The following is a 21315-nucleotide window of genomic DNA, read 5'->3' on the forward strand; positions in this document are numbered from 1 at the left end:
TGCTCAGGACTGTTTTCTTTTCACTTTAAAAAATGAAAAAGAAGCTGTGTGTTTTATAATCCTTCAAACTCAGGTATCAAGTTTTTTTAGCCACAGTGTAAGAGCACTTATTTTTTCAACATGTGTGGAGAGAATAGCAAGACGACAAGATACAGTCACAAAATGTTCTGATGCCTTTGTACAGAGAGGGTTTAAATTCATTTCCTCATGGTGTACGTGACAAACTGCTCAAACACAGGACCGGGGTTGGCAGGACTTAATTACTTGAATCAAAGTACAAAGTACACCTTGAACAAGGATTTGCTAATGGTGACCAAATTCCCAAAAAATTCTCTGAATCATCACGTCTTCTTAGAATCTCTCCTGAAAGTCAGGACTAGATCCTGGTAGAGATAAAAGATGTTCACAAAGCATCTCAGCTCTTGGGTGAAAAACTATCAGGACTTGTGAGAAGTACTTTAAAGAGGCTTAAGAGATTCTCAAGCCAAGAAGAAAATAGCGCAAAGATGGTACGATGGGAGAAATGTACTCCAAACAATGAATGACAGTGAATTAATGAAACAATAGAGGGTGGATCATGAAGTGATCATGATGACACATCTCAAAGCCAATAACGTAATATCCCAAGATATGAGAATGATCACGTTTAGATATCTAACATTTCTTCTACAGCAGCATCAGTTATTGAAATGAACAGCTTCATTATTTACTGATTCAAACATAAATTACATTATGGAGATCCTCTACGATCAGAGCCAACACAGTGGATCAATGATGCCTCTTCATCATGCAGAGGATCGTTCATCTGAGACATCAGTCACTCTGTCACCATTAACAAAGGGATCAAATCTGGATGGTGAATTTTGTACAAGAAGTTTTTCTTATTTTTTCAATAGAAACAATTTTGTATTTACCTTTTAAAAACTGATTCTCCACCACACATTGGTGTGCTGGGAATTAAGTGTTAGACATCGCACATTTCCATGGGGGTACTTGGATCTTTCTATGAACTGTGAATGAATACTGTGAGACACCAGGCCAATTCTGTAACCTCGAGGTTACCTACAGTCAAGATGACCCAGAATAACTATTTTACCAACCCACCCTTGATTTAAAAGGCAAGAGCCGGCACTGACAAGAGGCTTGATTCTCCATTGCAGTATTATATTAAATAAGATAAGATAAGATAAGATATCCTTTATTCGTCCCACAACGGGGAAATTTAAGTGTTACAGCAGCAAAGTAGAATGCAAAACAGTATAAGGCAAACAAGAGCATATAAAATAGCAATTGTTAAAAGTTATTAGCAATTGAAATTTAAGAAGTAAAAATAAGCATATCTTACAACATATATAGACAACGTATATACACAACTAAATAAGTACATTTACAAATATTTACAAAACCAATGATGTGGTAAAAAATGTGCACAGACTTGTAGCCTAGGTATAAACAATGTGCAGAACAGAACTGGGAAGATGGGTAGAAAGACGTACTGCACATGTAAGAAGAGAAGGATGAACTGAGATGAAGTAATTATTGCATGTTAAAAATAGATTGGGAAAATATTGAGATAAATATTTACAATCCGGATAGCTCACACACTGAAATATTCAAAATCAGTGTATATAATAGAATGGTGGCACATTTGCCAAGTTAGTTTTGCTTTCCAATGTAGGACAACCTCGATCAGCCTTGTTGATATCAAAGTAGTTTATCTCATAAACCTGGGTATCCTCATTAGGGACGGGTGTTATGATGTGTTAGCTTTTTGTACCGTTACATGATTGGCCATTACCAAAAGGACTAATTTATCAACGTGTGGAGAGGATATCAATACAAGACACAGTCACAAAATGTTCTCATGCCTTCATACAGAGAGGATTTAAACTAATGTCCTCATGGTGTACGTCACAAACTGCACAGACAGGACCAGAGGTGGACAAATTACACAAATGTATTACTTGATGAATTTATTACTTGACTCAAAGTACAAAGTACACTTTATACAAAAAGTTGCTAACGTCAGTATGTCTCAGTATGTAATGACCTTGAATGTGGCTGGTCGGCCAAAACGTCATTAAATTAAAGAAACCTGGTATGGAACCAGAGTTTGCGATGCCTTTTCACTTCTAGTCTGCTGCGAGTGGTCGACACCCCACTGAATCATTTGGTGTGGGTTAATTCTTTACCAAAAAAAAAGATAGGAATATCACGTTACATCTTATTGGATGTTTTTGTTCAACCCTTTCTTTCTATATAGAAAGTGCTCCCTTATTAGCAGAGAGGCTTTGGTTTGATGACTGAATTTGATTTTTATTCTTCCATTTTTGATGCATTTGTATCTTCGGTCTCTGGCATTGCATCATCATGCTATTAGTGTCATGTTTGGCTTTTTTGCCCCAAGTTTTCTCATTTGCTTGAGAAAGTTTATCTTTGATCTAGGAAAGTAAAGTTTGGAGTAAAACTGGGCTTCCATTTATGTCTCATCAGGTCAGAGCATTCGCCCATTTGTGATGCAGAAAGGTTAGCTACACAAAATAACTACAAGTGTTCCCTAAAACTTTCTCTGGTTCTCTTTTTTCAGACTCTCTCTCTTGTAGAAATATCAGCAGGACACAGAAACCTCTACCATGTCCACTGCAGACCAGCTGCTGGAGCAAATGTACTCCTGGATCAAGCAGAGGGAGCAATGTGCAGAGAAGCTGAAGAAGCTGGCCCGAGAGCTGGAGTCACTCAGGAAGAAATGTAATGCCGGTGAATGTTACGGCAGCACAGTGGCAGTGGCTGGAAGTGCATGTTTGATCGGAGCTGGCGTGGCCACTCTGTTTACCGGTGGTGCAGCTGCTCCCTTGTTAGGATTAGCAGGAGCAGTGTATACAGGGGTAGGTGTTGGAGTATCTGTGATAACTAAAATCACTGAGCACTTCTCGTCCAGTGACACCATGAAAAAGGCAATAGAGATAGAAAAGGAAAGCAATACAATTACAGAAAACATCCAGGAACTGTTTGAGCAGCTGAAGAAAGAGACGCAGCTGAAGAAAGAGATGCAGCTGAAGACAGAGAGGCAGGGGAAGAGTTCCTCTGTAGATCCCAACGACCTGGATCAAGAGGTCACAAATTCAATCCTCAGAGCCATCGCCAGGCGAAGCGGACTGCAGCTTCATAATGTGCACATGTTCGAACAGCCCTTTTTTTTTAAAGAAGGTGACATGATGCACAACCCGAGCTTCCCTAATCCTAATATTGCAGTTGGACTTTTCAGTGTTTTAGCATTCTTTACACTGAAACCAAAAGGGAAGAAGTTTGAACTTCTGTTTGTTAAAGGAGGCCAACAACTGGCCAAAGAAGTCTCTAAAACTGGACTCAAAACAGCCCTTAAAGGAGGCGCCATGGTGAGATTCTTATATAAATGTATTGTTGGATTAGTACAAAACACATGAACTGATTTAACTTTGTGTTGAGTCACAATTTATGAATATATATTTGTTTACTGTTGAATGCTATAAAAACTTGTATTGATCCTGTTCGTCACCAGGTCGTAGGGGGAGCTGTTGGAATGGCATTTGAACTTCCTGAGGCGATTGATCAATGGAAAGAACTTATCAAGAAAAATCATGTGACCAAAGCGAGCCAATCACTGAGAGATACAGCTGACGACCTCGTGAAGATCAGCAGGACCCTGAGGAAGCAGCTGGATGAGATTCAGTATGAAGTTTTCTATGATTCACTTCCCAGATTCTCACATGTGATAGACATGAAGTTTGTAGAGGAAAGCAGCTGTGATAAGACTGGATGGAAAAAAGAGTCTCTAAATAAGGGCCTGTGTCCACTATCAGTATTTTTTACACTGGCAACTAGGGCTGTAGTCAACCAAAGAAAAACCTGGTTTAATGAAATTACACCCACTCGTCAACTAATCCCCTGGTTTTCTTACACAATATCACTCAATAATGAAATACGTTAGGGCGCCCTCCAAACTCTGCAAATAATGGATTAAGCTCTTCTTTCATATCAAAGTGACACCTGCTATTCTCCAACCAATGAGATTCTGGTCGGACGAGAGCTCATCTACAAACCAATCAACTCACTGACAAGAAGCCCTGCTGGCAACGCCTGTTTTCAGGACATAATCCCTTTCCATGTTTTAACATTTTCATTTCTAGAATGTTGCTGAATAAACTAGAAATTGAAGTAAACAGAGAAATTTACCAAGAACAACAGAAATTGGAATGCAGCAAGAAAATGTGTGTTGTGGACCAGCAATAAGCACCAATAAGGAGAGCTCTGAAACTGGAGTCGTTGGAAATGCCAGAACTAAAATAAGTGTTTTGTGGACACAGGCCCTACAATGCTTGATTGTTAAATATGCAGGAATAACAAAAGCATGCTAGATGAAATCACATCCTTGACAAATACTGTGATGTAAATTAGATTGTAGAAAAAAGCTAATGAGGATGTTTTTTCTGTTTCCTCCTACAGACAAGTATTGAAGGATTTTGAAGAACTGAAGTGTTGCATTGAAAACAGCGACAGGAGTGCTGAGGACATGGGGGTGTTTATTAAAATAGCAAAAAAACATTTTATATATAATGCAGATGAATGGGAATGGCTGAAAAAAACTTATACTACTGAGGTCTTCTTCAAACTTGTGGACACTTTTTACCTTCTGAAACAAGAGCTTGATAAGAAAAAGAAGAAGACGGACAGAGAGGAGATCGACATCATCTTTGTGGCACATGGATCCATTGAAGAGCCTCTGATGTCAGCCAGCAATCTGCTCCCCCAGTCCACAATCAAAGATGTGGTCCTGTATTCTCCCTGGAACTGTGCTATATCTGCTGATGTAGCATATAGAATTGCTACAGGAATCATTGAGCCTGGAGACAGGAACTTCTATTACAGCAATAAAAGTCTTGATGATGACCACATGCAAACCAAACTGCCCCAAGACTGGAACTCAATGAAGAAAGCTGTAGGACAGAGGATCCCGAACATCCTTGTTAGCCCTGTGGGAAAACCAGGAGATGGTGCATGGGAACGCTTTATGTTTCTTCAAGGTAAATATGGTGAGCCTGGGAGAAACAGAGTTGTCATTCCATACCTGCTGCCAAAATCTTTGAGTCACTTGGGGACAATCCCCTTTTATGTCGTCACTCTGGCCCTGTCGCTGGTGCTCTCTATATTTTCATTGAAAGCAACCGTCCACCTTGCTGCTTGTCTGTGTAGATCTTCACCAACAACACTGTCCGAGCAAGCTGAGTACCTCAACCAGCAGTATTCATGGACTATCAATGACACAATAATGATATGCACCAGGCCCAGGATCCATGCATTCCCTTGCCTGTTCAGATCCATGAAGGCTGTGTTTGACACCCCGGCTCCCCATAAACGGGTATCAGGATGCAACTGCTGCTAAGGAACTATTCAAGATTAAACATATTGACTTGAGCCACACACCTGCTTGATGCTGGGTCATGAAGCCAACCAGCATTGAGAATTTTCTCCAGGAATGTAGCAGAATGAGGAATCTGACCTCAATTCAACAAGCAAACATTTTAAGAGTTGTTTTTCTGTCTTGTGGACAGACCTGACAAAAACTGACTTTTTACCTTTTTACAGATACGCATCATGTTATTTCATCAGATGTAAGACCTGTGAATAACCTGTTAATTACAAGGAAATTGTTTCTTATTCATGTTAGAGTGAAGCCTTTTAGTAACTTGCTATTTATAATGAAACTGAGACTCACCAGAAACTGCTAACTGCTGGCCACATCAGAATGGTCCAAATGTGTCAAATAGTTGGTCTTTATTCCCAGAGTCAAATATCAACGTTCTTGGACTGCAGTTTTTGGTGGAGAGTTTGTCAGACTAGTGAAAAGATGAATTTTCAAAGACAGAGAACAAAAAATGTAATAAAACGCCCTCTGGGGCTGATACACACCCACTCTTATCAATGCTCATGTGTCCATGGAGAGCATCGCAGCAGTCTCACACCTCTATCTGCGTCTCCCTGCTCTGCCTGAGAAATATGTATCAGGTATATTCTATGATGACCGTGTTTAGCATGACATCTCTTCCTGTTGGTTTCTGTTAAAAAAAATCTGCAAAAACTGATGACTAAAAGTAATTTGTCCTAAAATGCTTATCACTCTATGTGCACATTACAATTTTATCTGCTTGGTGCTGTGTCACAAAAGCCTACAGTTGTGAGAATAAATGCAGCCAGACACCCAACAAAAGACTAACAGTTTTGTCACATCACCCCAGTTTTAGTCTTAATGTATTGTTTACACATATATTTTAGAAACCATTTCAATCTCATAAGTGATTTGAAAGAACTCCCCTGATCAGGTACCTGAGTAAATGTGAACATTTGCCGAAATGTGAGTCTGCGCTGATCTCAGATTTTTTTTGTATGATCATAATCAACCTGTCACTTATCAGTTGTTATAAAACAAGGACCATGTAACATGTTAAACAGTGTTATTATGATCATTTTAAAAAATCTATGCATTTAGATGTGCAAATATAGTACAAATTACTTTTAATCAGTTTTTACAGATTTTTAACAGAAACAACCAGGAAGTGATGTCAGAAGACAAACAGCTAGCTCTGCCAATAGTCTTTATTTTAGTGGATGTGATATGGGATGATGTCACTTTGACACTAAAAACTGTAGCTTGCTCTTAAGCTACATCAGTGGTATGTCAGCAGAGCAGAGCTGTGCCATAATGAACCCTTACTTCAAATGTTAGAAACCATCATCAATGGACACTAAATACTTCATCTCCATAAAAACGACTGCTGGTCTGTTTGAATCACTCAGATATTTTTATTTAAGGTACATTATTTAGATAGAAACAATACAAATTCAATACAAGTTGTTTTAAATCACTCACAATACTGAAGCTTTCTGTGTTTCAGTCACACATCAGATGTCTTTGTTATAATATCTCAAAGTAAGTCACTGTGAAATGATGAACTGACTGTACATTAGATTTATTGGTAAAACTCAAAGACTTGGTATATATAGCATGTATATGTCAAAAGGTTTATAAAATACTGTGACTTAATGTGCTTAACTCTAACTTTTTGAAGAAGTACGTACATTGTATGAACATTTTGTAAAACACAGCTGTGATACTAAAACTTGTCTTCTGAAGAAAATCTTTAACAAGAAAATGAACATCAGTAAAGTTTACAACATTTACCTTTAGAATGATTACAAATACATTCTACTGTGTTTTATTTCATTTATTAAACCTTAGTATAGAAATGTTCCACCTCTGAAAGATAGACATTGTCAAGTCTCAAAAGGATTCATAACTTCAGAATTTACTAATCATTAGCTAAAAAGCTGTGCCGTGCATTAAATCATAACTCATGATTTGTAGATCTGCAAATTCTAGTACATTTGCTTAATATTTGAAAATATAAATAAAATGTAAATAAATGACTCAATGAAAATTGTTAAAGATTATTTTTGAGGTTTCTCAAAGCTGGATATTTTCTGACTGAAGTGCTAAAATGCCGTAAAGAAAATGATAGGAAGATATAAGCTTTCCACATAAAAGAGAAAAACAACCAAAATTGAATTATATACATCATTGCAATGTTCACATAACAAGTATAATGCATTTATAATGTGATTGCATATCATTTTCATTATCGCAGCATTTGTTTCATATTGCATAACTTTTATTATTCCAGGATGCTTAACAATATCAAGGAAAGGCTCTGCTGCAAACTCAGTGTATTTACATCCATTTGATGCAGATTAAGGTAAGATTTTCAAGTCAAAAAGATAACAGTGTTTAAAACAACAAGGACAATATCTAAAAATATTTCTGCAGGATTGATAATAAAGTGACTATTATATTGAGAGGACTCCTCGTTATCATCAGGGCTCATCAATGATGATCTGCTTCATATTTCAGTCAGCAGCTCCTCTATCTCACTGAAAGGAAAAGGTCAGAGGTCAGAGGTGTTTCCGTTGTCAACTCAACATCATACTTGTCTCATTAAAAAAACAATGTGTCCCCACCCCCTCAGTTGTGGAGGAATAAACACAGGGTTTTTATCAGCTGTGTCAAGCCAGCTTGTAAAGATAATTACATTGATTAGTGAGAAGGAAAAAAACACTATCTGTACCATGGCAGATATAGGTGTATTTAGTGTTTATAATTGTGTCCTTCGTTGTTGTGCTGTAACCTAAAGAGTTAACATTTAAAATTCCAGTTGTGAACGACACGGATACAAAATTTGTGTCTGCACGTGGTGTTTTATTTTGGTTTTGTGTTTTATTGTGTTTGACTTTTGTTCGGCTCAACTCACACTAAACATGGCCATTAAAGAAAACAGACCTAGCACATATTTCTCAGGCAGAGTAGAGAGATGCAGAGAGAGGTGTGAGACTGCTGCGATGCTTTCTATAGAAACATGAGCATTGATAAGAGTGGGTGTGGCTGATCCACACCCACTCTTATCAATGCTCCAGAGGGCGTTTTAATACAGTTTTTTGTTCACCGTCTTTAAAAAATCCATCTTTTCACTAGTCTGACAAACTCTTCACCAAAAACTGCAGTCCAAGAAGGTTGATATTCCACTCTGGGAACAAAGACGAACTATTTGACACATTTGGACCATTCTGATGTGGCCAGCAGTTAGCAGTTTCTGGTGAGTCTCAGTTTCATTATAAATAGCAAGTAACTAAAAGGCTTCACTCTAACATGAATAAGAAACCAATTTCCTTGTAATTAACAGGTTATTCACAGGTCTTACGTCTGATGAAATAACATGGTGTAAAAAGGTAAAAAGTAAATTTTTGTCAGGTCTGTCCACAAGACAAAAAAACAACTCTAAAAATGTTTGCTTGTTGAATGGAGGTCAGATTCCTCATTCTGCTACATTCCTGGAGAAAATTCTCAATGCTGGTTGGCTTCATGACCCAGCATCAAGCAGGTGTGTGGCTCAAGTCAATACGTTTAATCTTGAATAGTTCCTTAGCTGCAGTTGCATCCAGATACCTGTTTATGGGGAGCCGGGGATGTCAAACACAGCCTTCATGGATCTGTAAAGGCAAGGGAATGCATGGATCCTGGGCCCGGTGCATGTCATTTTTGTGTCATTGATAGTCCATGAATACTGCTGGTTGAGGTACTCAGCCTGCTTGGACAGCATTGTTGGTGAAGATCTACTCAGACAAGCAACGAGGTGGATGGTTGCTTTCATTGAAAAGATAAAGTGCACCAGCAACAGGGCCAGAGTGTTGACATAAAAGGGGATTGTCCCCAAGTGACCCAAAGATTTTGGCAGCAGGTATGGAATGACAACTCTGTTTCTCCCAGGCTCACCATATTTACCTTGAAGAAACATAAAGTGCTCCCATGCACCATCTCCTGGTTCTCCCACAGGACTAAGGAGGATGTTTTGGATCCTCTGTCGCACAGCTTTCTTCATTGAGATCCAGTCTTGGGGCAGTTTGGTGGGTCTGTGGTCATCATCAAGACTTTTATTGCTGTAATAGTAGAAGCTCCTGTCTCCAGGCTCAATGATTCCTGTAGCAATTCTATATGCTACATCAGCAGATATAGCACAGTTCCAGGGAGAATACAGGACCACATCTTTGATTGTTGACTGGGGGTGTAGACTGCTGGCTGAGATCAGAGGCTCTTCAATGGATCCATGTGCCACAAAGATGATGTCGATCTCCTCTCTGTCCGTCTTACAATGTTACAATTTTACAATTTTACAATGTTACAATGTCATTTAGCAGACGCTTTTATCCAAAGCGACGTACATACGAGAACAAGAACAACACAAGCAAAGATCTAGACAAGAGGAAACAAGATCAGTAAGAGTAACAAAGTGCTTCAAGTCAATTTGGGTGCAGGTACTGCCAAGCAGTCTAAAGGCAATGCACAAAAATAAGTAAGGAATTTTTTTTTTATTTATTTATTTTTTCCGAAATAAGGAACATCTACAATGAAGCAACCAACCAATTTAAGACCTTCCATTATCATCATCAACAATTAACATCACCACAATAATGACCAAAGTACCAAGTGCTGGGTCACTCAAGAGCTGAGCACAGATTCCCAGAGTACAGCAGGACAGTGCGAGTCAATCGTAGCTGGAAGACATGATCTGCCACTGGGGACAACAGTGGAGAACAGTCTAGCTAAGTGCATAGTGCTTCCTGAAGAGCTGGGTCTTTAGCTGTCTTTTGAAAGTAGAGAGGGACTCTGCAGATCGAATGGAGTTGGCCAATTCATTCCACCATTTAGGGGCAACAGAAGAGAAGAGTCCAGCTAGTGATTTTGAGGCCTTGTGTGCTGGAAGCACTAGGCGCATTTTTATAGCAGGTAAAGCACATCCTGACAGCTTGGAATATAACTGTCAGATACTGTTCCCCCTCTGTTCCATAGGAAAGGAGGCTCACAAATCTTGTACATTCATACTACTGACTTGTTTCCCCACAGCAGATATGTCCTGTGATTTTCAGGCTGATATCATCAAATTTGACAAATTAAAATAGGGGGAACGCATCCTGACAGCTTGGAGTATTACAGTCAGGATGCGTTCCCCCTGTTTAAATGGTCAAATTTAATTGATTTAATTAATGGTCGTATCTGTTGTGGGGAAAGAAGTCAGTAATATGAATTTGAAAGATGTGTGAGCCTCCTTTCCTATGGAACAGAGGGGGAACAGTATCTGACAGTAATATTCCAAGCTGTCAGGATGCATTCATACCTGTTTTAAATGGTCAAATTTAATGATATCAGCCTGTTCCCCCTCTGTTCCCCCTCTGTCCCCCCTCTGTTCCCCCTCTGTTCCCCCTCTGTTCCATAGGATTGGAGGCTCACACATCTTTCAAATTCATATTACTGACTTCTTTCCCCACCACAGATACGACCATTAATTAAATTAATTAAATTTGACCATTTAAAACTGGGGAAAGCATCCTGACAGTAATATTCAAAGCTGTCAGGATGCGTTCCCCCTATTTTAATTTGTCAAATTTGATTATATCAGCCTGAAAATCACAGGACATATCTATAATGGGGAAACAAGTCTGTAATATGAATTTGAAAGATGTGTGAGCCTCCTTTCCATGGAACAGAGTGGGAACAGTATCTGACAGTTATATTCCAAGCTGTCAGGATGTGCTTTACCTGCTATAATGGAGCTAGATTTAAGACAGATATGATAAAACAGCAATTTATATTTAGCCTATAAATGAATGAGCACACTTTTTTCCAAATATCCATTATATTCAAAATGAAAAGTCTCTCACACATATAACATTTTTTATTGATATAAATAATAGTAGTTGGTTGTGTTAATAAAGACATAGAAACACAAACATATGTGCTGTTGTCCCAGTTTAAAAATATAACTAGACAGTCATGAAATTTGGATTTCCCTTCTACAATACAACATGTTCAGATAAAACCTTAGCTCTCTCCACAGTGCCTCTGTGGAACGAGCACAACAGCTCGGGGGCGAGCTTCCTTAGGCCTTGGGGCTATTTCGGACAGGGGTGGGACTAGGGGAAACAAATCTCGACGAGGAAACAGAGCTTGATAGAACACCTGTTGGGACACAGATCTGGTGGAATTTGCAGCTTCAGCTACAGCTGCAGAACCTCCTTCTGAGAAGCCACATGACTCACTGAAACTGAGCTGCAGAAAAAAAGTGAAGGGAGGAATCTCTGCAGCAGCCATTGGACCAATCACAGAGCCTGAACTTACTTTCACTTTGACCATTATATAAACACAGCAGCGTGTTTGGCTGCAGACTCCACCTAAACTCCACTACTCAACTTTTAGCAACAGGTAAGAAACTCTTATTATGTCTCTACTTTTGTTTCTCATGTATTTGTGAAAATATATTCTGTAAAAGAAAAGCTTCTTAACAAAGCAAAGTGCAGGTTGTTTATATGTAATGCACCGGGGGAATAAACAGACTGAGAGAGATTAACACAGTAACTGAAGAATGTGAAGACTCTTCTGTTCTGCTCTTCAGGAAATCTTTTTTTTTCAGTTCAAACAATCTACGTTTGATACCACTCACTCAGTGTAAAGAAAGTCCAAAGCTCTACTAGTCTTGCTCAATTATGTTTCCTTTCCACCATGAAAAAATGAAAACAAGTTCTCATTTTTGTATTTTGTGCATGCATGCCTTCACCTTCACCTATTTCAACCTTTCTCGATTTCTCTGCTGGTGGACAAACTTGTTACTCCGTCTCTACATCAGTGTCTTTACATTTCAACAAACTAATCCCAAAGTTTGTCCGTCCTCAGTCATAGTCCAACACAGTGTTTGAGTTTGAGAAGAATCAGCAGCTCTGCTTTATTTCACACAGTCTGTGTTAGACTCAGGTGTCAGGTTTCTTTAGCCACAGTCAAGTGGCATCACGTTTATTTTGGTCAGGAGTTATTAAATCACATGTGAGAACAAGATACAGCAATAGACTCTGCAGGGGAACAAAAAGTTCTGATACTTTAATAGAGGAGGGATCAACAGACGTCTCTTCTGCATGATGTATGTGGCAAACTGTACAATCAACTTTTGTTGGGCAGTGCCCAGGCATATTTTGTGTGAAGCAAACATCCTGTCATCAAAAGATGTCAGATGTTGATATTGAAGTAGTTTCCTCTCATGAGGCTGGACATCATCATGGATGAATATCAATAAACGGTTGTTTTGTTTGTTCGCTCATTTGTGATTTATTTATTTTATTTATTTATTATTTAAAAGGACCATGCATATTAATTAAAGCTGGGGTTGGTAGTCAGATTTAGATACACTTTTTGTTATACTGGTTAAAATTATATTTATGTCCCGACGGTAATCAATTACATAATGTGTTCTTAAAATAGAGGTAAAAAAAGCTGCTATTTACAGACCGAGTAAACCTGGGAAAACACCAACCAATCACTGTTTTTGGGTCCCAAAATTTTAAACCAATTAAATTCCATCCTGCCGTTCTGCCCGCCTCCTGCACGTTCATTTCCCCAGCGTGTACTCCGAGTCCCCTGCCTCTGCTTCCCCTGACTCTACCGACTGCCCCTCTCGCTCGACCTCGGGCTTGTCCCCTCTGACCCGATGAGGTGCTTTGCTCAGGACTGTAGTCCGGATCAGTGTCTAAAAGCTCTCACCATGGGGGCTCTGACAAGCAGAAGAATGAATGACATTTAGGAAGTCCTACCGAAATGTAGATGTACTGTAGCGTCTGTCCAGGCGCTGTAGGGAAGATGAGCCGATTCGTGAACACGTTGATCTTTAATAACCGGTCACTGTCGGCCGTGATCACGCCAACCAACAAAACAACAATCAATGTTTGAATGAATGAAGAACTTCTTCTCTTGTCTCTCCTCTCTCCCGCTCGCACACTCTACACCCATAGACTGTAAATAAAAATGGACAGTGTTGCTCCACCTCTTCTCGTTGTACGGTTCTGAAGCCAAAAAATCCCTCTCCTGGGCCCCGCCATTGTGCAGCCAGAGCCTGTGAAGCCACTGTAATAAGCTCCGCCCTACAGCGTAACGTCACAAGACGCTGTGTGTCCTTTGAAGTTTCCCTCTACGGCGGCTGTGAATCAAAGCAAACCCGGAAGTAAAACCCCTTTTTCTAAACTCTAATAACTAACGAAAAAGAAACTTTTCAGGAAAATGAGGCCTTGAACACAAAACAGTCAAATACTAACTACATATCACCACAGCATACGGATGTGAGAAACATTCCTACGACCTGTATTTATTTTTTAAAGTTTGATTGCTCACCTCTCCTGATGCCTTCACTAACTGTCAACACTGTAGGAATTAAGAACATCTACACTGAACACATTTAACAAATAGTAGAGCTGTTACAGTTTTATGTGTGTTAACTTTTCTCCTGATATCGTGTCACCAGTACAACTGGATAATGCTAGCATGACAGTTGTGAGTACTAACAGCAGCCATGTTTGTTTGTGTTTTTAACTTTCACTATGATAATGTTTTGGTGAGGACCGGTTTTGAATCAGTCACCATCATATGGTCATGAATCAGCGGCGCTCGTGCATGTGAGCGGGGGGCGTCGTTTTGGAGGAGCTCCGAGGGAAGTGGGGGAGGAGTTAGACGGAGTCCTGAAGACATGCTACATTCAAATTCATGCTAGTTTTCCGAGACTACTAACCCTAACTTTAACACTTCTGTAAATATGCCAGAGTTAGCCAAAAGGCTTGTGATGCAGAAAGGTTAGCTAAACAAAATAACTACAAGTGTTCCATAAAACTTTCTCTGGTTCTCTTTTTTCAGACTCTCTTTGTGGTTGAAATATCAGCAGGACACAGAAACCTCCACCATGTCCACCGCAGACCAGCTGCTGGAGCAAATGTACTCCTGGATCGATCAGAGGGAGCAATGTGCAGAGAAGCTGAAGAAGCTGGCCCGAGAGCTGGAGTCGCTCAGGGAGAAATGTAATGCCGGTGAAATTGTCGGCAGCTCAGTGGCCGTGGCTGGAAGTGCATGTTTGATCACTGCTGGTGTGGCCACCCTGTTAACCGGTGGTTTAGCTTTGCCATTGTTAGGTATAGCAGGAGGAGTGTGTTCGGTTGCAGGTGTTGGGATATCTGTGGTTACTAAAATCACTGAGTACTTCTTGTCCAGTGACACCATGGAGGATGCAAAGAAGATAGAAGGTAAAAGCAATAAAACTACAGAAAATATCCAGAAACTGTTCATGCAGCTGAAGACAGAGACGCAGGGGAAGAGTTCCTTTGCAGATCCCAATGACCTGGATCGAGAGGTCATGAAGGAAATCCTAAAAAGCATGGCCAGGCGAAGTGGACTGCAGCATTGTTTCATCCTGAACATGCTTAAAACGCGACATGGTTTTTTTGATGCTGGACCAGGTGATGCAGGATTCATCCGGAACTTCTCAAACAAACTGATGATCACACTTGGCAGCATTTTGTCATTCTTCACACTGAGCGCCAGCGGGAACCTATTTAAACTAATATTTGTCAAAGGAGGCCAACAACTGGGCAAAGAAGTCTCTAAACTTGGACTAAAAACAGTCCTTAAAGGAGGCGCCATGGTAAGATTCTTTAGATACACACAAATAAACTGTTGGGTGAGTTAGGGATAATGTATAGTGAGCAGGTTGGTTTTGCAAAATGGAATTCCAACAGGGTGAGGTATTCTATTCAGAAGTAAAAACAGTTGTTCTTGGGTTTTGACCAAACTGAATCCAACACTAAACGCAGCTGGGTGATTTGTAAGGAAGCCGGGCAAAAAAAACAGTAAAAATGATAAAAGATAAAGTGCTGGGCAATATAGAAAATTATGTTATCACGATAAAATATTTAATATTGGTCTATATCGATAATTATGACGATAAATATCAAATCATTATTTCATTTAAAATTAAACACAGATTTTTGGTCCTGAGTCAAAGTTGAAGACAGTTTGTTAGCTTGTATCTGGATTTAATTTTCTGATAAGCTTCTTCAATCCATAATTTTTGATGGTGCTAACAGGAAGCAGATCTTTAAAGGTGACATATTACGCTCTTTTTCATCAAAATATATATTGGTCTGAGAGGTCCCCAAAACATGTCTTTAAAGTTTATTCTGAAAAAAACACTTGGAAATCAGATTTTGGCATGCCTGAAAAACACTCTTTTTCAGCCCTGCTCAGAACAGTCTGCTTTCCCTCTGACCACGCCCCCTCAGGAAGTGGATGTGGCCTCAGCTCTCCAGCACGTTGATCTAATGTTTACATGTTGGCTAAATATACATGGCTGCTCACAGACCCGCGTTACTTCAACCCTCTGAATCTGATCCAGAATCTGATCCTGACAGACAGGCGCCTGCAGCAGGACTTTTCTGAACCATTGTTCACAGATTTAGTGTTTCTTGTTGTTTTATTTGTCAGTATGTCAACGTGTGTCTTTGTACACAGCTACGAACATGTAGCTATTTGGCTATGCTAACTAGCGCTAGCGCTTTCCCACGAAAAATAAAAATCATCCAATAGATCTTCAAATCTGCAGACATGGGGAGTAAAACCGACCTTTGTGTTTATTAAGACAGCCTACAACTAGCATGTCTCCCTCCTAAGCTCCTTGTTAGCACTCGTGTGCAGGGAATGAAAAACGGAGGAGGGGTTGAGTTGTATTTTATACAGTCTATGGGCTGAACAAGCTCCGAGCTCTGACCTCCGTTACAGACCGGATGTCGTTGTGACGTAACAAAAACACTGAAAACTGAAACGGCTCGTTTCACACACATTTACAGAAAGGTGGAGAAATCAGAACAGGGGCAGAATGGATTTTTTTCATTTTCGGGGGGTTTGTAGACATGCCAGGGAAACATATTTCAGGTAGAGAACCATTAAAAAGTCAATTTTGCATGATATGTCACCTTTAATGTAAGATGAGATTTTTGTGAAGTTTTAGTTTGTAGATTCTTATTTTTCTCAGGTTTAGGTTGTGGTTATTAAGTGTTCAGTTGTCCTACGGACGCGGTGGACAGTGTGTGCTGATAGAGAAATTAGCCATGTAGAGCCAAGCAGTTTTTTGAACCAGGCTTTAAACATGTTTACCAGAGGTTTCCGCTTGCTTTAAGCCCAACCTACCTCTTCTGTCTAATGTTGGGTGGCAACTAGCATGCAAGGCTCACTAGAGCCTCCTCCCTTTTTAGTGGTTGAGGTGTGTAATTACAAGTTTTGTCAAACAATTGTAATCTTTATAGCGAGAAATTATATCACAATAATTTTCATTATCAGATTATCGCACAGCCCTAGATGAAGTTTCCTCACAATGTTATGCTTTTCTTTGTCTTTTGTCAAATAATCTTAAAAGCTGATTAAGTAATGATTCTGTTCATCACCAGGCTGCAGGGGGAGTTATTGGATTGGCATTTGAACTTCCTGAGGCGATTGATCAATGGAAAGAACTCATCAGCGACAATCATGTGACCGAAGCGAGCCAATCACTGAGAGATACAGCTGAAGACCTCATGAAGATCTGCAGGACCCTGAGGAAGCAGCTGGATGAGATTCAGTAAGATGCTTTTTGTGATTCATCCTCCCAGATTCTCATATGCGATAGACATGAAGTTTGTAGAGAGCAGCAGCTGTGATAAGACTGGATGGAAAAGAAGAGTTGTTAAATAAGGGCCTGTGTCCACTATGCTTTTTTGTGCCAACAACATATTTTTGATTCAAAAGCAATGCAGTTCAGCCCTCAGCATCCTAAGATCAACTATTAAACACCCCCTGTCACTTCCCCACCAATGACTCATCAAAACAAGGAGGGGCAGGATTTCAAATATCAACTTGGTCAGCTGTATTGGTGGAAGAAAAACCAACTAGACTTGTTTTTACTGTTGTATAATTACTGGGTTTAGACCGTAAAAAATCCCTTACCAAGTTCTTTACCATGTTTGAATAAATGCAAATATTACAGATAATTTAGAACAGACCAAGGGACATGGAGGCGACGACAGACAACTTTCTTAACCTAGCAGCAGTGAACACAAGTGAGAAAAGCTCTGAAAATGAGGCCATGAGTGCTGCCAGTTCAAAGAAGGCCCTTGGTGGACACAGGCCCTCTACTGACAAATTATAACCTTCTTTTTCTCTATTTACTCCTGCAGACAAACGTTTAGGGATTTTGAAGAACTGAAGTGCTGCATTGAAAACAGCGACAGAAGCTCCGAGCAAAAGGAGAACTTTATCAAAATTGTTAAAAAATATTGTGATAATCAAGACATCTTGAGATGGCTGAATGAAGTGTATGATACTGAGCTCTTCTTCAAACTTGTGGACTTGTTTTACCTTCTGAAACAAGAGCTCGATAAGAAAAAGAAGAAGACGGACAGAGAGGAGATCGACATCATCTTTGTGGCACATGGATCCATTGAAGAACCTCTGATGTCAGCCAGCAGCCTGCTCCCCCTGTCCACAATCGAAGACGTGGTCCTGTATTCTCCCTGGAACTGTGCTATTGATTCATGTTCAGCTTATGGTATTGCTACAGGAAACCTTGAGCCTGAGCAAAGGGTCTTCCTCTGTACCAACAATAAATGTCCCATTCCTCATGATGGCCACAGACCCACCAAACTGCCCCATTGCTGGAACTCAATGAAGAACGCTGGAGCATGGATGATCCCAAACATCCTTGTCAGCCCTCTGAGAAAGCCAGAAGATAAGGCGTGGAAAGGCTTCATGTTTCTTCAAGGCACATATGGTGAGCCTGGGAGAAACCGAGTTGTTATTCCGTACATGCTGCCAAGAGTTTTCGGTTACTCGATGACGATCCCGCTTTATGTCGTCACTCTGGCCCTGTCGCTAGTGCTCTTTATCTTTCCATTCAAAGCAACTTTCCACCTCGCTGCTTGTCTGGGTAGATCTTCACCAACAACGCTGTCCGAGCAGGGTGAGAGCCTGAACCAGCAGTATTCATGCACTATTGACGACACAGCAATGACATGCCCAGAGGGAATGTTTTATGAACACCCTGAGCTGTACAGAGCTCTGAGGGCTGTGTTTGATCAATAGGTCATTTCACTGTAAAAACTACAGGAGCCCCGAGGGCTCAAATTAATCCTAAGAAAGAGACAAAAGTCGAGGAAATTAAGATAAACATTTTGACCACAGACAAATAATTTAGAAAATGCAACAGATATATACAATACAGCCCATAACCCCAAAACAAAACAAAAACATGAACAAAAATAAGATCATAATCAATAATCAGGATTAAAAGTTTCAGTAAGTTTGTTTAAATGCTCAAGAATCAACATGTGTGATCTTTATTGTTAGAGATTCAGGTCTGAACTTTAGTATGAGAAGTGTTCTGGTGTTCATTTGTAGTGTGATTGTAATCCTGTTATTGTCCAATCAGGTATCAGCAGGCTTTAGTGCATGCAGGAAAAATCCTTCCTATGAACAGCCAAAGCAGGCCAATCACAATCCACCGTAATGACATCCCAACTTCCATCAGCGCTAATCTGACGATGAGTCATTTGTATCTATAAACAGATATCTACATGCAAGTGCAGCTAACTATCTGTTCTATGTCAGACAGTAACACTGAGACACAAATCTTCTTGATACTTTGTCCCAACAGACAATCAGGGTTTGGATTTCCTGAAATGCAGCAGAAATTACCGATGCGATCTCCTTTCAACAATGAAACTTTGAAAAGTTGTTTTCTTCTCTTGAGGTCAGACCTGACAAAAGCTGATTTTTTACACATCTGCATTATGATGTTATTTTGGCAAATCCAAGACCTGTTCATGAATTACAAGAAAATCTGTTCCTTTGTTTGGTTCATACCAGTGAAGTAAGCCTCTGTGTAACTTACTATTTACAGTGAAACTGACACTCACTGGAAGCAGATGGCATTAACTTTATAGATATAACTATTGGTTAGTTTCCCTTGGTGCTTGGTCTGATCACACGATTGCTGCAGAAGTTGCTAATTGGACTGTAAACAATGCAGCCTACAGGAAAGGAGGTCCACCGTTCAAGTAATTTATACTTAACTGCGTACCCCCACAGAACGCCCAAATAAATGCATTATACATATGTATTATGTGAACATTGCAATGATGTATATGATTCAGTATTTGCTGTTTTCTGTTTAATGTTCAAGGCTTGTTTTCTGACTTTTTCTTTACAGCATTTTAGAAAGGAAAGATCAAGTTTTGAGAAACCTTGAAAAAAATCTTTAACAATTTTCTTCGAGTCATTTATTTACGCCATTTATCTGGTTTTCATAATGTTCTCTTTTTTTCTGATCAGTTAACCAAATTTAATAACGTATAGTCATTTGAGACTCCCTGTTCTTTGTTGTTCAAGATAAATATTAAGATATAAAGCCAAGTTTGGATTCGCTTCAAGAATTTGCGAATCTATAAATCATGAGTTATGATTTAATGCACGGCACAGATTTTTAGCTAATGATTAGTAAATTCTGAAGACATGAATCCTTTTGAGACTTGACAATGCCTATCTTTCAGAGGTGGAACATGTCTCTTCCTAAGGTTTAATAAATGAATTAAAACACAGTTTAATGTATTTGTAATCATTCTAAAGATAAATGTTGTAAACTTTATTGATGTTCATTTTCTTGTTGAAGATTTTCTTCAGAAAACAAGTTTTAGTATCACAGCTGTGTTTTACAAAATGTTCATACAATGTACGTACTTCTTCAAAAAGTTAGAGTTAAGCACATTACATCACAGTATTTTATAAACCTTTTGACATATACATGCTATATATACCAAGTCTTTGAGTTTTACCAATAAATCTAATGTACAGTCAGTTCATCATTTCACAGTGTGTCTTACTTTGAGATATCACAACAAAGACATCTGATGTGTGACTGAAACACAGAAAGCTTCAGTATTGTGAGTGATTTAAAACAACTTGTATTGAATTTGTATTGTTTCTATCTAAATAATGTACCTTAAATAAAAACATCTGAGTGATTCAAACAGACCAGCAGTCGTTTTTATGGAGATGAAGTATTTAGTGTCCATTGATGATGGTTTCTAACATTTGAAGTAAGGGTTCATTATGGCACAGCTCTGCTCTGCTGACACAGCACTGAAGTAGCTTAAGAGCAAGCTACAGCTATTAGTGTCAAAGTGACATCATCCCATCTTCCTGTTGGTTTCTATTAAAATGTATAAAAACTGATTACAAGTAAATTAGTCCTCAAATGCTGATCACTCTATGTGCACATTACAATTCTATCTAAATTCACAGTTTTTTTTGAATTATTATAATAACACTGTTTTGCATGTTAAATGGTCCTTTTGTTTATAACAAGTTTTAGGAGACAAGTTGATAATGATCATTAAAAAAAAACTCAGATCAGCACAGACTCACATTTGAGCAAATGTTTAAATTTAATCTGGTACCTGTTCAGGGGAGTTCTTCTTTCAAGTCACTCTGACAGGAAATATAAGAAGTGTTTTTACTAACAGGCAAACTTAACTGTCAGACTTTAATTCTCTTCATGAAGAAAACTAGTCCAACCGGGGAAATTAACAAGAGAAATAACTGACCATGAATACTCCTACTCTATCTATGATATTAGACCCTGCTACTCTATTTCATTAGACAGTGAATCTGAAATAAACAATCACATATAACATAATCAACCCTCTGTTGTATTGAATTTATGATTTTGATTTTATGTTCAGTATTTTGTGTTTAAAACTCACATTAAACATTATTTAATTTCAGCTCATCACATACAGACTGTTTAGATGTATGTTTATGATCTGTTTCAGGGAACCCTTACT

The 21315-nt window shown here is 39.1% G+C and overlaps 1 protein-coding gene across 1 annotated transcript; it reads left to right on the plus strand.

The window, feature by feature from the left end:
- Positions 1–11666: 11666 nt before the first annotated feature.
- Positions 11667–20070, plus strand: LOC117831718. The gene is made up of 4 exons (XM_034710523.1): positions 11667–11842; positions 14309–15089; positions 16888–17057; positions 17653–20070. The coding sequence occupies exons 2-4, from the start codon at positions 14355–14357 to the stop codon at positions 18554–18556; spliced, it is 1809 nt and encodes a 602-aa protein (XP_034566414.1). The 5' UTR covers positions 11667–11842; positions 14309–14354; the 3' UTR covers positions 18557–20070.
- The last annotated feature ends 1245 nt before the right edge of the window (positions 20071–21315 follow it).

This window comes from Notolabrus celidotus, chromosome 20 (assembly GCF_009762535.1).
Source record: "Notolabrus celidotus isolate fNotCel1 chromosome 20, fNotCel1.pri, whole genome shotgun sequence".
In the NCBI taxonomy this organism is placed as follows: Eukaryota; Metazoa; Chordata; class Actinopteri; order Labriformes; family Labridae; genus Notolabrus; species Notolabrus celidotus.